The sequence below is a fragment of the Patella vulgata genome, chromosome 7 (genome assembly GCF_932274485.2).
Source record: "Patella vulgata chromosome 7, xgPatVulg1.2, whole genome shotgun sequence".
Classification (NCBI taxonomy): Eukaryota; Metazoa; Mollusca; class Gastropoda; family Patellidae; genus Patella; species Patella vulgata.
Window position 1 is genome coordinate 19,423,867 of NC_065885.2, and position 15,897 is coordinate 19,439,763.

General features: G+C 38.3%; 1 protein-coding gene across 2 annotated transcripts in view; it reads left to right on the plus strand.

Moving 5' to 3' along the window:
• LOC126826917 (uncharacterized) overlaps positions 1-8,190 on the plus strand; it is a 35,314-nt gene extending 27,124 nt beyond the window's left edge. For both annotated transcript variants that reach the window (XM_050556061.2, XM_050556060.2), the window contains 5 exons: positions 317-479; positions 1,478-1,682; positions 2,570-2,747; positions 4,182-4,371; positions 6,850-8,190. In XM_050556061.2, the coding sequence (XP_050412018.2) occupies positions 317-479; positions 1,478-1,682; positions 2,570-2,747; positions 4,182-4,371; positions 6,850-7,281 (1,168 nt within the window). In that variant the 3' untranslated portion in view covers positions 7,282-8,190. The remainder of the gene's footprint in view (positions 1-316; positions 480-1,477; positions 1,683-2,569; positions 2,748-4,181; positions 4,372-6,849) is intronic.
• The last annotated feature ends 7,707 nt before the right edge of the window (positions 8,191-15,897 follow it).

The window sequence follows — 15,897 nt, forward strand, 5'->3', positions numbered from 1 at the left end:
CCAATTATGACAGTTTGACCACCTTTGTCTTCGAAATCTGATAAATACTATACAGGGCTGGTTGTTCGAAACTCGCTGGAATTGTTAATCTGGAAGTAAAGAAAAGGTCCGTATAACCATCGGAAATAATGCACCCTGTCATTAAAATATATGTACACTGCGGTCGGAATTACCCCCCCCCCCCCCCCCCCCGCGTCCTCCAAACAACCCCATACCGCCTACTATTGAATTACGAAAACGAGTACAATTTGTATACTGCAGTTTCACGAGTGTTTCATACCATGGCAGCCAATGTTTTTTTGTTTGTATTTTTCAGAAACCGGCTTGCAATTAATCGAGCTATAAAACCAGAATATAAGTGTGCCGTCCATGGTCAATATCGAGTGTATTTAGACTTATTAAATGGTTTGAAGAATTGGTGTCTTGTGTGGGTGTCCATGTCTATTATACCGTTAACCATTGTTTTAGATATCATGAGTGTAAGATATTTCTTTGCTATTTAATTGTTCATTTTCCTGGAGCCGCGATCTCTCAGTGAGTAAAACGATGGCTCGCTAATCTGGGGGTCCCCTTTTCCATTCCGGTGTTAGCCGAGAAAGTTCATGGGGTTTTCCGGTGTGGTTCAGGACAGATGACCTGGCAAGGGACAAGGTATAGGCACCGTGTGTCCATTGGCGTACACGTTAAAGAATCCTTTGCAGTTGGTATTCGATATAAGAGTAGGCTGTAGCGCCACTGCCCTTGCAAAATTGCCTCCACAGCACACTGTGTGAGGCATTACTCCAATCGAGGCCAAAACGTAAAACTTTAAACCCATTTCATTTGAATTCATAACTTGCCATTTAAAGATGAAGTTCCATGATGATTTTAACTTAATGATGGGTTTAATACAATACACATTGAATACAACGTTAGTCTCATGGTGGCCTAAGTTTATTTTATGGTGTTGGCGAGGCATTAATTGTTACACATTGAATGTCACGTTAGTGGCATGGTTGTCTAAGTTTATTGTATGGTGTTGGCGAGGCATTAATTGTTACACATTGAATACCGCGTCAGTCTCATGATGACCTAAGTATAATGTATGGTATTGGCGAGGCATTAATTGTTATCGACCTGGTATCAATAACGATAACTCTGATAATGTTTATTTGGGTTCGTAAGGTAATAATAAATAAACTCCCCACCAATTCATTTATCTAACATCGTGTTCGGTGTCAATATGTGGCGTTGGATGGAGTGCTCTGTAGTCGCACTGTATAGACTGAAATGCCATTTGAACGACTAAGCGCCCCGTATCGAAACTGGGCCCATGGCTGAAATGTCCCAGATATAAACCATAATAAACACACACAACAAAAGTAGCTATGTAGGTAAAGGTAGATATTGATATATTCAATAATAGCTATGTAGGTAAAGGTAGATTTTGATATATTCAATAATAGAGAGGATTATAAATATACTTTTTGCTTTTCAGTTAAGTCTTGGTTGGGTCTACTTATTTATGGGGGTTTTGATTGGATCCGCAGTAATACCCATCGGATTGGCCATGTATTGGGAACGTCTGACATCGTGTGCTATGATATCTGGGAGTATATCGGGAACTGTTTTGGCGCTAATAGTATGGATGTCAGTAGCTTCCACATATGAAGGTGGCCTTTCAAACTTCATAGCGAACACAGGTACAAAATGTTACTCTTTTATATAACAACATAAAACAAAACAAGCCATGCTTGTGTGGCTTTACGATGTGATAAAGGAAACCAGTATGAACTGCTAGGCATAACGTGATGACATCGGTTGGTCGGTGTCGTAAATGACCATGCAGTGAAAATGGTGGTTTTGCGGTTTTGCAGTAGTATCCCTAAAAACAAGATAAAACTTAGGAGTGTCAAAGACCAGTTTTAGATAAAATTATGCCGGCCTGGAATTCTCCGACTAATCCGTTTTCTTGGTCTCCGCCTATCGCAGATGACCTAGTTAAAACTAATTTTACTCGTGGTAAGGGCAACTTCCGGATTTAGCTGTTCAGACTCGAACATGTCGATCTGATTACATACGTAACACTAATTAGTTGATAACACAACGTCCTAAAGATAATTTTTTTATTCTTTAAAGATACATTATGGGAGATTACATACAGAGCTGGCAGTTCGCACTATAATAGTTAAAAACTTGATAATGTAAAGGGAATTTGCTGAAAATTTCAGTCAAATTGATCCACTCTGAACCGAGAATTTAGCGTTTGAATTTTAGGCCTAGGGTCGACCATAATTACTAAAGTCGGTACGATAAAAAAAACATAGCCTCGATTATCCATTTTTTGATTTAATCATCAATGAGCATTGAGCAGCAGATCGGATTCCAATCCATTAAATATCGCAGGCTAGCGATAACATCGAAAGTTGATTATAGCCTGGATAAGTTAAGTGTTAGCTCTTGCATAATGTATTTTTAATATGTTCATTAAACTATAGACCGGTCCATCAGTTTTATTTCTGTATTAATTAATTATAAGGCCAATAATTATGTAACTTGAAAATATTATGTACCATTTTATTATTTCCAGGTAAAGAATTGTCTATGCTGTGTGGGAACTTAACCGCCATCTTGTCCGGAGGCATAATTACCATCGTTTTATCTTTGGTTACTAACCGTAACTTCTCCCCAGCAGCGGGAAAAGAAATCTGGGAAAACACGAGAGATATAGATAATCCACTTAATCCGTGGACAGAAACATATTCAAAGTAAGTTGTGCTTTATTTAATCCCAAATTGATGATTATATGTGTATAGCAAACAGAATGTAACACTGCCATTTAACAAATAAAAGCAAGCAGTCTGATGCATTGGAGCAAAGGGATTTGATTATCGGTTGATTGTCGTGTGTTTTGCACCGCATTCAACCATAATGTTCGCAGCTGTCCAATACTTTATAGCCAGCGGCTTATAAAATATTGAACAGTTATATAAATGTGTATGCAGGTTGTCCTTGTAAATCCTACTTCATTATTAAGTGGCAGATCTTGTTTAGTTCACGAGTATAATGTTGATGTGTAAATTAATACTTGGTAGAACAGATTAACCAAAGTAGGTAAATAATTATGATATTAATAATCTACACGATAAAAGTATACCATTATCACGCTTATTGATATTTTACACTAACAAAACCCTTATATTCGATATTAACACGGTTCCTGATACAAAGGGAATTACATTAGCTAGAACAATTACACTGTCTGAGATGGCACAACACAAGGGAATCGAGGCGATTATCGGTTCATTAACGATAACGTCTACTGGATCAGCGTCATTGAAACCCGGTGTTAAAGTACTTATGTTTCATTAATTAATATATATGGCCCAACCTTTTACTTTCATTAATCAATGTAGTTTTTGTTGTATATAACAATCGCACTTTTATAACCGACTATTTAGGAGTGTTTGAATCGTGGGATACGGTACACTAAAATGGATGTCAGCAATGGGGGTGCGTCATGAGCTAGGATGGTAATATTGCGTATTGATAATACAAATAGCTTGAATATGGTACTTTTTTGTATATTCGATAATAGATAACATTATTTGTGTCACTGTCAGGCCATACATCAAGGGGGAACCACACTGGAAAATCACAGTGAATTTTATCGGCCAGCAACGGACCTCTTGGTTAGCTAGTCCCCTTGAAAGAATGCTGGGTGGTTATTTAAACGTCTTTTCAAAACTCTCTGTTTTAGACGAGCCTCTAATTAACTTTCTTCGAGTACTTAGTTGTTATTTTTGTGTAGCACCTTAGAGCACAATGGTGGATATCGCGCTATAAAGGTGTGCGTAAGAACAAGTACCTCCGTACAATGGACCAGGAACTAACTATGACGTCATCGCAGCCATCATGGAATTGTGACGCCATATCACAAATAGATGCACAATTGTCCAAGGAACACGCCTGCTAAGTTACATGTCAATCGTACATGCATTAGCAGAGCCGTAATAAGCTTTTTTCGAAGAGTGCCGATGGACAAGAGGAACTTGTTGAAACGTAGTGTGAAATAAACTCAGTGATTGTTTTCCATATAAATTGTGTTTTAATATAGTATAACAAGAACCAGATAAGTAGAGCTTGGTAAAAATAATATTTGGTTCTGCGAATGTTAATAAACCCCATTTTGTATTTTGCAGAGATTTGAATCTAATTGGAGCTCATCAATTAGATAACAGACCATCATTAGATGAAGTGGCTAAAACGTTTAAATACGCTAAATTACTAGCGGTTGGTGGGTCAGTGACGTTAACCATATTATTGGTAGTTATATGGCCAAGTATAATGGTTGCAGTTGAAGTCATGTCTTTGACTAGTTTCAGGAGCTGGGTAAGTAGGATCTTCATGGAGTTAAGCTAAGCCAGTTCCAAATTTTATTTCAGGTGCGTATCACATTGACAAAAGAGGCTGTGTCTATCGCGGAAAGATGTAGTTAGACACCCCTTCTGAGGTGATCTATGTGCCGTTGTCTGTTGATATTATCCAATGTAATTGTGGGTTCTATCGTGTGCTATCCGGCTTTTCATATATTAAATATAAATGTTCATCCGTTTTCAACTACCACGATTCCAAAACCTTGGCCAAAACCATTCTTGATAACGAGGCTGTAATCAGTCGACAAAATTAAAGGCACACAACAAGTCCCATCAGTCACCATCTCCAATAGAAGCTTTGGCCTCGCTTTAACTTCGTACATCTTAACGAGGCCTTCGCGCAATACTCTTACATCTTTAGTCATTAAATTCGAAAGTTCGATTGGTCATGGACCCAGGTCAAGACCTCTCAGATTTCTTGAGAGAAAATATACCATCATTCCAATTGAAATGTCTAGCTGTGGTAATCGAGTTGCAAAAGTTCGTTCAATGTCAAGGTTGCTGGAATGTGTCCACTTTTCCGCTATGATTATTCTATGATCCACTTCATATCTAAGTCCAAACTTTCCTTATTTATTTAATTTTATGTTCTTCCATTATGCTAATAGTTATTTAGTTTTCGGTGAGTTTTGAACTACAAATAAAACTTTCAACGACTGTAAACGAATCTATTCCGTTATGTGTTGGAATCGCGTCTGTGATAAAGGGAGATAATATACCTAAAGTTCATAGAGCAGAGAGAGAGAGAAAGAGAGAGAGAGAGAGAGAGAGAGAGAGAGAGAGAGAGAGAGAGAGAGAGTTTAGGGTTTAACGTCCACTCGTTACAAACTAGGTCATTTTAGGAATATCGTATGGTTCAATTTTATTTCCATAATTTACTTTGGTGATGGGATCTTTAGCTGTAGGAGGAAGCGGGGTACAGGTGACCCTTTTGACACTTACAAGTGTGGACTCGAAGCCGCACCATCTGTCTCGATGCCGGACGTCATTGATCTAAAGCGCACGCGTTTGACCATTCGACTACCCCCCCCCCCCCCGACACCAACACACACACACACCCACCCTACCCCCCCCCCCCCCCGATAGAAATCAAAACATACTTTAAGGGACTAAACCTATTTGATTTAGGTGAAAATAAATTATTGATTGATTTACTTGTGTTATATCGAGTAGTCAAAAACAAGCGATTAAATTTGGGTATCGCAAAAGTCGGCTTGTTTGCTCATTTTCGGTAACATCTTGACACTGTTTTTATCTATTTATTTTTTAACAAAGACAGACTGTCACGTCACAGAACAAATCAAGGCGGTCTTAAATTACTGAGCGAAATGTCAACTTGTGTTATTGCTTTCATGCACGCTGCACTTTCATGTTTATTGCTTCTTGGTTCTAAATTTAAAACATGATCCCTTTACAACATGATCCTTTTCGAAGGAAACACAACACCGGAAATATCTTTAGAAGCATGTTTCAATAATTATAAAAAAGCTAATTGTCTACATGTTCAGAATTTTATCGACGTCGGTTTCCAGTTTTAAAATAAAGTCGGATGTAATTATTATTACAAGTAAATCATGCTTTATAATATTGTCGTTAATATAGTAACGCTCATTAATCTGAATTAAAAGTTAAAATGACATATCTGCTTGTACGAAACAGTTCATATATCAGTTGCTTCTAAATACAGTCATAACATTCTTAAAGGAATCGAAATAAGATTTAAAGTTCTACCTTTGTATAAATAGGGCTAATGAAGACAGGCATACGCTCAATCTGGTTAAAACACAGATTCTATTTCGTTTCTTTTTTAAAGTTCAAAATTTCGTCTGTACTACACAGGGATCTGGAAGAGTTGTTATTTAACTCGTGTTCTGAATGGTGTCAGGGATAAGCCAATGAAACGGTCTGTTACGGCGAGCTTTGGGCGTGTTTTGCACGGAACTGTGGGTAATCCACTAGTAACACCAATGCTGATTGGTTAATCAAATGTCTGACGTCATAGAGTCAAAAGTCGGTCTTTTGACCCCTGACGTGACCCATCGCTATAACTTGTCAGATCTTCATGTAGTGTAAGGCCATCGAAAGTATAAAAAAAACGAAACGAAATATAGATCTGTATGTTAATCAGATTGGGTATACGCTATGCAGTGAGGGAAATTTTCTCGGGCAGCTGTGTTTCCGACTTGTCTTAATTGATTTCCAGCTCTATATTAAATTGGCGCAAATATAGGTCTAGGATAAAATGTTTGACCATGTCAAGAGACATGATTGGGATGATCGTTATTTTAAGATGTCCTTAAAGGCAAATGAAATCGGTTGTTTCTTTAAAAATTGGAATGGTAAATTCAAAGTCCGTTCCTACACGGTTCTATTCCTGGCTAATTTGACAAGGAAGTATTGAATAATAACAAACTATTTCTTTTTCTATTTTTAGGTCGCATTATCTGATGCTTGGGCGTACCTAGCGACTATTGCTATGGTAACTATTCCGTTGACGAACGAAGCTTACGATATTTTCCAAACCTTTAGAAGCCGGAACCATCGAGTCTGTAACGATGAAGAGTCTTTGTTCAAAGATAAATTAGATACGAAAGGTTGTCCCGATGACAACGTGCCCACCAAAACAAGGGGTACTATTACTGTCACGGGCATAACAGTGGACGAAACAGCGGGAGGCAACTCTCACGTGAACAACGATAAAATGGCAACAACGGGGACAATAGAACAGGTGAAGGAAGTTGAGGAAGAGATTCAACAAATATCGGAAATACCTGATGAAATGAAACTAAAATCCGGTTACGTCATTCCACCCCCAGATGCTAATGAATCTGTTGCGTCGGATCCCAGATCTCCGGTTTTTGAATAAAATGGGAATTAATTCTACAACTAAACCCTTTAAAAATTGGTAACAATGTAATAATTGTAACGGTCATTAAGGATTCGTCGCCGTTAAAGCATGCTCAAGTTACAGGCCCACAACGAATTAGTAACGCTAAAGTACAAGTGCGAATTTAAGAAGTCTCTTCAAATCGAATAATATACATATATACACCCATAGAAGCTAGGGCATCAATAAAGAGACCGTCTCTACAAATAACGATAATCCGTCCTCAGTATTATTACTCGAATGACAATGATAATCGTGCTTGGTGACTATGGGGAAAATGGGCGGTGATTAGGGATGAACCGGCCAGAAAGTCGATATTTTGACTATTGATAATTCAACTATCCATCTGTATAGTGAGAGAATTTCATACTTATAATTAAAACAGCTTTAGTCAGTCAGCATAACTTCAAATCATTTTCGATTTTGTATAGCGTCGGCATGAATTTTTCCTGCAATAACATTAATATAAAAGCGGAGCTATAATGGCAAGTAGGCTATTATAAAGTCTAAAGAAACCAGTATTTTGTTGTTTAGAAATTATGCTATCTGACCAAAATAAAATGTAAAATTTACCATTTTGTGTGTATCCCTATTTGTCACCCCATTAACGCCTTATAAATACATGTTTGAAAAAGACTCTTCTTTGACCTTGATAATTAAGATAACCGAGCCGTTAATAACATTATCCGTATTGCACGTGTAGCTAACAAGAGATAGTGATAGGTAAAGTCGCATTTATGTAAAGGATGGGAATATATTTGTGTATACGTTACATAACATTTATTGGACTATTTTTTATATTTAAAAAAAAAAACAGATAGATCTCAACATGGACTTCATCGTCAGTGGTACAAACACGTGTCTCTGGTGATGGCGTGGTGGGAGGAGAACCATGGGGGTGGGGGGTGATTGGGTGGGAAGGGGTGAAGCGTGGTTTAACATCCTACTTTTTTTCTACGCCAACCGGCCTAATGAAAAAGGTGGGATGCATATAGGGCATACAGATATAATAGTAATCATCTTCGTTCTGAAGAACTTTACCTTTTCGCCGATTGTGTTAATAGTTTTGAAACATGTGTCCGTGGCTTAGTAGCGATGAACTCTTTGCACCCACAAATTTATATATATAGATTGATTGGCGAAATTGTTTTTTATAATCCAGTGTTTTGGACAGTACTACCACCATTAGAATTATATATTCCGCTATTGTGTTGTGTATTCATACCTGATGAATATATATATATACGTGGAATAAGACCAGCAAACTTATTATTGTTCAATTAAAAACCATTCTGTCTCGCTATTATAAAAAGGCAAAACAAGTGTGATTTTATGAAATTTTGTGCTAAGATAAATATATTATTAATAATTGTGATTTATTTTTGTTTCTATTGTAAATAAATATGTTAATGAAACGTTTCTGTATAAAACTAAACACTATAAACAGAATCTTTGTGTCTAATGTACGCCTTTTCCCTGTTACCTTTCATTGGCACAATAGCTTCGTATCCTTGCACCGCCTCTAATTATTTCCTGTTCTGTAAAATGGCAAAGAAATGCATCAAATAGTCCTCACAGCGTTGATGTGTTTGGCTCCCACGGGATCTTGATTCTCTTACGACATCAATGGTCACCACGCCCCTGGCATATAAGAACTTGGGAAAACGCTGATCGATGTGTTTTATTACACCCATATCTTTCTGTGACAGTATGTTTCAGTTGATACTGGTCACATTCTAAGCCATTAATAGTCTTGGTTGGTGATCTTATTGGGACGTCTTTTTATCCCTTAGTATTAGCGACAATTGACAGTTATTTTATAATTGACACACAAACAATATACTCTAAATTTTTTATATAGTGAAGAACCACGGTGGTTAAGTGAGTAAGGAGCTGTCTCGCTATCCTGGAGGTCCTTTTTCGATCCCGGTGTTGACCGAAAAGTTCATCGGGATTTCCGGACGTGGTTTCCCCTTGTCAGTGGTGCGGGGCGGAGGGCCTAACTATGACAGGTGTCTAGTCGCTCGAATGGGACGAAAACTGACGTCCCGTGTACCTATTGGCGTGTACGTTAATGATCCCTTGGCAGTTGGAATTCGATATAAGAGAATGTCGTAGCGCCGCTGTCCGGGCAAAACGTCCCTCATAACACACTGTGTGGCGTATCCCCGTCTTCATTGGCCCACAGTAGGCCGTTAAACCCCATTTCATTTCGTTATATAGAGTTTCACGTCAATTTAGTGAATAACAGTCTAAAACAAGAAGCAAATCAAATACAAGGGGGAATAACTACTACTGGTCAAGTTGACAATGACGGTCTCATACTAGTAATCCCTCCCTAGTTCTTTTCAATGTTAAATCGATGACAATCCTTGGCCTAGGTTGGCCATCTCGGATTTTTCTATACGCTTGGTCAAAGGAATCGTATTTCGTAGATGATTTCCTAAATCATATATGTCTACCCCCTGATCCGCCGGTCTACAAAATCACCAAATCTGGCAGAAAATTCAAACACTTGTCTTCGATTCTAGACCAACACCTCATAAATAATTACAATGCAAAAACAAGGAGGGTGGGGGGGCTGTTATACATAGTCGAATTACATATCATGAAATCAGGAGAAGAGACAACTAGTCAACTCTCCACACAAGTCTTGCTATCCAGCGGACTGCAAGGGAAGACAACTTTGTTTGGGAGATTGCAACTAGTCCTGTTGTCACTGTGAATAATATACACACATAAAATAATAATGCCTAAAACACAAATTATAATTGGAATAATGGTGTTTGAAAATTTGTTGATATATTCTGCAATCGCTCCAAGGGATGTGGTTACGACATTCGGTTTGAACATTACTAGGGCCCGTCTTCATTTAACATAATTTCTTATCATTCTTGAGAGGTGAAATACGTGAATGACACTCTACTAGAGTGACAGTCCACTATTGCATTTCATATCTTTTTGTAGTTTGTGTGTCATTCGGTAACAGACATTCGGTAACATTTGAATTTAATACATTGTCCTGTCTACTGGAATGACTACGGAATCACTGGGAGATTGAATGGTTGACGCTTTTCAAACAGATAATTAAATTCCTGTCATGTTAAAATAAAGGTTAAATATAGACCTTTTGCTCCAAACATTATTGAAAATATCAATTCTATGTTATGTTATTATCATTTGAAAACCGAATAGCTCTAAATCCATGTAATCTACATTTGACATTATTAATACGAAATAGAATTCGGTTATTGTCCATTTCAATCCATACTGAAAATATAGGATCATAATATCCAAATTGAAGACACAAAAATCATTTTGAAATAAATTCAGACAAAGGACAACGTATAGACGGTCAACTGGAACGGAAAACCGAGAGCCCGTGTAAACATTGGTGTAAAAGAACCCTTGGCAGCTGGAATTCGAGATCACAGTAATCCGTTCGGGCAAAATGTCCATCTTCATTAGCCCAGTTGGAAAAGGACAGCATGACTTTAAACCTCCATTAAACATACATTATGCAAGAGCTAAATCTAGCTATTGCATGTCTTTCTTTAGGTCTGAAATGTAATCTAAATTATTAATTAGACAATAATCAACTTATCCAGACCATAATCAACTATCGATGTCACCGCTAGCCTGTGACATTTATTGGATAGGGATCCGATCTGCTGCCCAACGCTCATTCATGATTAAATCAAAAAATGGATAATCGAGACTATGCATTTTATCATACCGACTTTAGTAATGATGATCGAGGCCAAAATTCAATCGCTAAATTTTCGGTTCAGATTTTGAATGAAATTTTCAGCAAATTCCCTTTACATTATCTAGTTTTCAACTATTATAGTGAGAACTGCCAGCTCTTTATCTAATCTCCCATAATGTATCTTTAATTTCGACCCATTTTAACATTCCAAACAATAAAGCTAAACGCCATTTTTTTTGGTCTATCTTCATTTCAAACTGCCGCCTTATGCGTCGAACATAAATACAGTAGCCTTATAACAATTCTACTATCAGTGTTGGGCCTTTAACTTGTTTTATTTATTATCGTTTTATTGGCCAATTATAGGTCTCAAGGTTATCATAATTATCAGTATTTCAGATATAAGAAAGGAGCGGGTCAATCAAGTGACCTTTTCATGCTCGAGATATCATTATCTTTATTTGTTATTCTGATTTAGATAAGATTAATTATACTATTCAAAAAAAGTAGGGGATATTTGATTTTGGGGGCATAATACTAAAATATGCAAATGACTACGAAAAAAGTCACTATAGAACCTAACAGAAGAAACATTTCCAGTTACATGTGACGCCCAAACGCACCAATAGCTACCGCATGGAATGCAGGTCATGCTTGGGATCATCATGGGGGTCCAACCCAAGATTTGCACGACTCTGACTTTGAATGTTACAGTCATTGTGGCATTGAATTCCAGGGTGGAAACATCAGTTTAATTGTTTTAGTGACCAGAAAACAAATTTTGATATGCGTCGGCTTACCCAAAATGAAAGGTTACGTGCCCTTGGCATGCTACAGATCGGCACAACACAGGCGGTTGTGGCGCGGACGATGAATGTTTCTCAGTCTGTCATAAGCAGGCTATGGTCCAGATACCGTGATACACAATCTGTACAGGACAGACCACGCTCAGGTCGACCAAGGGCGACAACTCAAGCCCAGGATCGATTTATCCGTACCTTGGCCTTGAGAAATCGTGTCATCACAGCAAATCAGATCAGCGCTCGTCTTCAAACAGACACTGGTGTGAGAGTAAGTGGCCAGACGATTCGGAATCGACTGCATAGGGGTCACCTTCGCGCCCGACGTCCTCGCGTGATCCCTTGTTTGAGAGATCATCACATTCAGGCAAGACGTCGTTGGTGTAGGGATCGTCAACACTGGGATAATCGACGCTGGAGCAATGTGATGTTTTCAGATGAGTCAAGGTTCACTGTTGATTTTTTGGACAGACGTAGGAGGGTGTGGCGTCGTCGAAACGAGCGCTTCCAAGACGTTAACGCCATCAGACATGATCGATTTGGGGGTGGTTCTGTTATGGTGTGGGGAGGCATCACTGTTGCTGGAAGAACGGCTTTACATGTTGTTGCAGGGCGTGTTACAGGCCAGTACTACCGGGACAACATCTTGGCAGTCCATGTTGTGCCGTTCGCACGACGTCATGGCCGCCGTTTCATCTTCCAGGATGACAACGCAAGATGTCACAGGGCCAGGATCGTTACAGGTTACCTCCAACAACAGAACATCACCACATTACCTTGGCCAGCACTGAGTCCCGACCTCTCCCCCATCGAGCATGTCTGGGACATGCTTGGAAAGAGGTTACGTCAACGTCAACAACGTCCTGCCAATGTCCAAGAACTTGCTGCTGCGTTGCAACAGGAATGGGACAATCTGGACCAAAATGACCTTAGACGTCTCATTAGGAGTATGCCACGTCGGATCAATGCTTGTTTGGCAAACAGAGGAGGATTTACCCGTTACTGACTTGGTTGTGATGCTGTGGTAACTTTGCTGTTTGACCCCGGGTATCATTTTACCCTTATAATGGTCAGTCTGTGCCTTACTTAGTCTAACGATCATTTGGAATAAATCGATGAATGTGAACTTCATTTCATTTTGTCATTTGTTTCTTCGTCAGTTTCATTAGGTGACTTTAATAACACTTAAAAATCAAATATCCCCTACTTTTTTTGAATAGTATATATTCTTGACAATTTTCGACGATAAGGAAAAAAATGATCGATACAAAAATTCCTTTTCTTTAAACTTATCCTACTGCAGGTCCCGGGTTCGCTCCAAGTGTTGATCGAGAAAGTTCCTCTGGATTTTCATGCGTGGTTTCCCCATTTCAGTAGTGCAACCCAGTTGGAATTCGATACCATAGCGTTACTGCAGTTGGGGTGGATGGCTGAATTGTTAGCGTGTGCGCGCTGTATCATAAAGTCTGTCATTGAGTCAACTGGCGTGGTTTCGATTTCCCGGTTGTATGTGACAAGGAGTAGGGTCGCCTGTCCAACCTCATGGGTTTTCTCCGGGTCCTCCGATTTCCTCCCACTGCTTAAGACCCCTAAGCGCAAGCGAATTATTGAAATAAAATTAAACCATATGTTAGTCCCGAAATGACCTAGTTTGTGTCGAGTGGAAGTTAACCCCCGCCCTCTCTCTCTCTCTCTCTCTCTCTCTCTCTCTCGCTACTGCAGTCCGGGCATACTTTCTCTCGTAGCACACTGCTCCGTCTTTATTATCTCGGTTGTTGTAGAAAAGTAGGACGTTAGACCCCATTTCTCTTCATTTTACTTCTTTCTATTTATAACCTTACTCTTAATCTTCCCTTTCTCTTTTTTTGCTTGATGGGGGAGGGGGGTGGCCGAATGGTTAACGCGTGTGTGCTGCATCATAAGGTCTGTCATTGAGTCAACTTGTTTCGATTCCCCGGTTGTATGTGACAAGGAGTAGGGTCGCCTGTCCAACCTCGTGGATTTTCTCCGGGTCCCCCGGTTTTCTCCGACTACTAAATACCCGTACGCACTAGCGAATTATTGAAATCAAACTGAACCATATGTTAGTCCCTAAATGACCTAATTTGTATCGTGTGGACGTTAAACAGAGACAAACAGACAGACAGACAGATTCTAATTATTAACACAATACGAAATTCATTGTTTTATCCAATCCAAGAGGATCGTATCCAACTAGGTAACACCTAACATGACGGGTCTTGAGATTAAACCTTTTTGTTATAGAGATGGATTTATAAGTCATACGTATATTGAACAGTTCACAGACCTTACCTGTTTAGACTTAAACAATATTTTATTCATAAACGAATGGGATTGAGCAACAGGCTTGAAACCTATATCAGCTCTTTCCATAGATACAGTGGTATAATAAAGAAGAATATTCTATTTACCAAATATGTTTAAAGAATGTACAAACATTAGATTTAATAAACATATATACAAAGGTTGTGTGGAATTGTATTTTGCACTGATTTTAAAATTAAAATACGTTACTTTGATAAAAAGATGTTTGATAAAAAGATGAACACCTTTAGTTATTTTTATATTGGATTCCAATGATAAGCTTTCATCTCCCTGTAAAATAAATTTTTAAGTAATATTTTGATCATTTATAATTCTGCTAATAATTTCGAACATATGAAGTCTAATTTGATTATAATATGGGCAGATAAAAAATAGTGATATGAATCTTCTTCTTCATTTGGGTAATTAGAACAAACAACAAGAGTCGGACAAAAATTGTTGTTTGAGGAGGCTTTTTAGGTTACTACTATTGTTTCTTATTTGGCAGTGTAAAATATTCTCTATTCTGTTACCAACGTTGTGATAGGGTTTGATTTTTTGGGAACGATAGAACTTAGAGATATTAGTTTTAAACAGATTAAGATTATTTGAATTTCTGACGTAAGTAGGCAGATTGTTCCATAGCCGTATGTTCTCGAGAAGAAACTGTTAAAATAAGACATTGTTTTACATGAAGGAATTTGGAGGCTGAGATTTGAAGATCGTAGGTTGTAACTCGAGAAATAAAAAAAAGTCAATTAAAATATCTTGTAGATATGTCGGCGCACAGCCATAATAGATTTTATAAAACATAATCAGTTTCTGTTTTTCTCTGCGTTGTGGTGTCGGTCGAGAAAATTATCGGTATTTTCCGGCGTGACCCCCCCCCCCCCCACTTCCGCCGCTTGTAAGTGATGTACCCTACCAGGCCTGTAGCCCCCCCCCCCCCAAGAAATGTTTTGCCCCCCCCTCCCGAAATAAAATAGCCGATCACCTACTGTAGATTGTGCCGGGTGTGCCCCCCCCCCCCCTAAAAACTTCACTGCCCCTCCGAAGCTAGCAAGCTGGCTATACCTTTACCCTACTACTACTACTGCTACCAAGCGTTGACATTCGCTTCCACCTACGTTTTATAATCCCTAATAATCAGTGCTTGTTCATCCGTTCAATATCTTTTTATTCGTTTAATTAAAATCTTCATACAATGTACCTAATAAAAAGCAGTTAATAACTCGGATAAACTTTTTACAAGCTGGAACAAGAATATGTCTAAAATACCCATATATAGTATATACCACCACAGTAATCTGATATATACATAGACTAGCCTATATATATTGACAATAACGTAATCGATATTCGTCTATTAGTTTGGTACACGGTACATAATAGATTATGTCAATTTCTTACAGTTTCTTTGAAAATACATACAACAGTATTTGATTCTACTGATTTGGTTGGCAGATTTTATAATTTTAAAATCTGTCACGAACACCCATCGGTTTAAATTCATAACGTCGTCATACGACAATATTTTATTGTTCTAAAGTTAGTTCTCGCATTGTGTTTCTCTACTGGGAGTCTAAAGTGTTTTATGGCTTGTATTTCGTTTCCGAAATAGCAAAATCTTCAAAGAAAATGAAACAGCATTTAGGAAAAGGGTCATTTATTTGTATGGTTCTCATCTTTATGTTCCACGGGTAAGTCGTTTCGATGTTTTTATTTATAATATCTCAGAAAATATAACTTTGTATACGGATT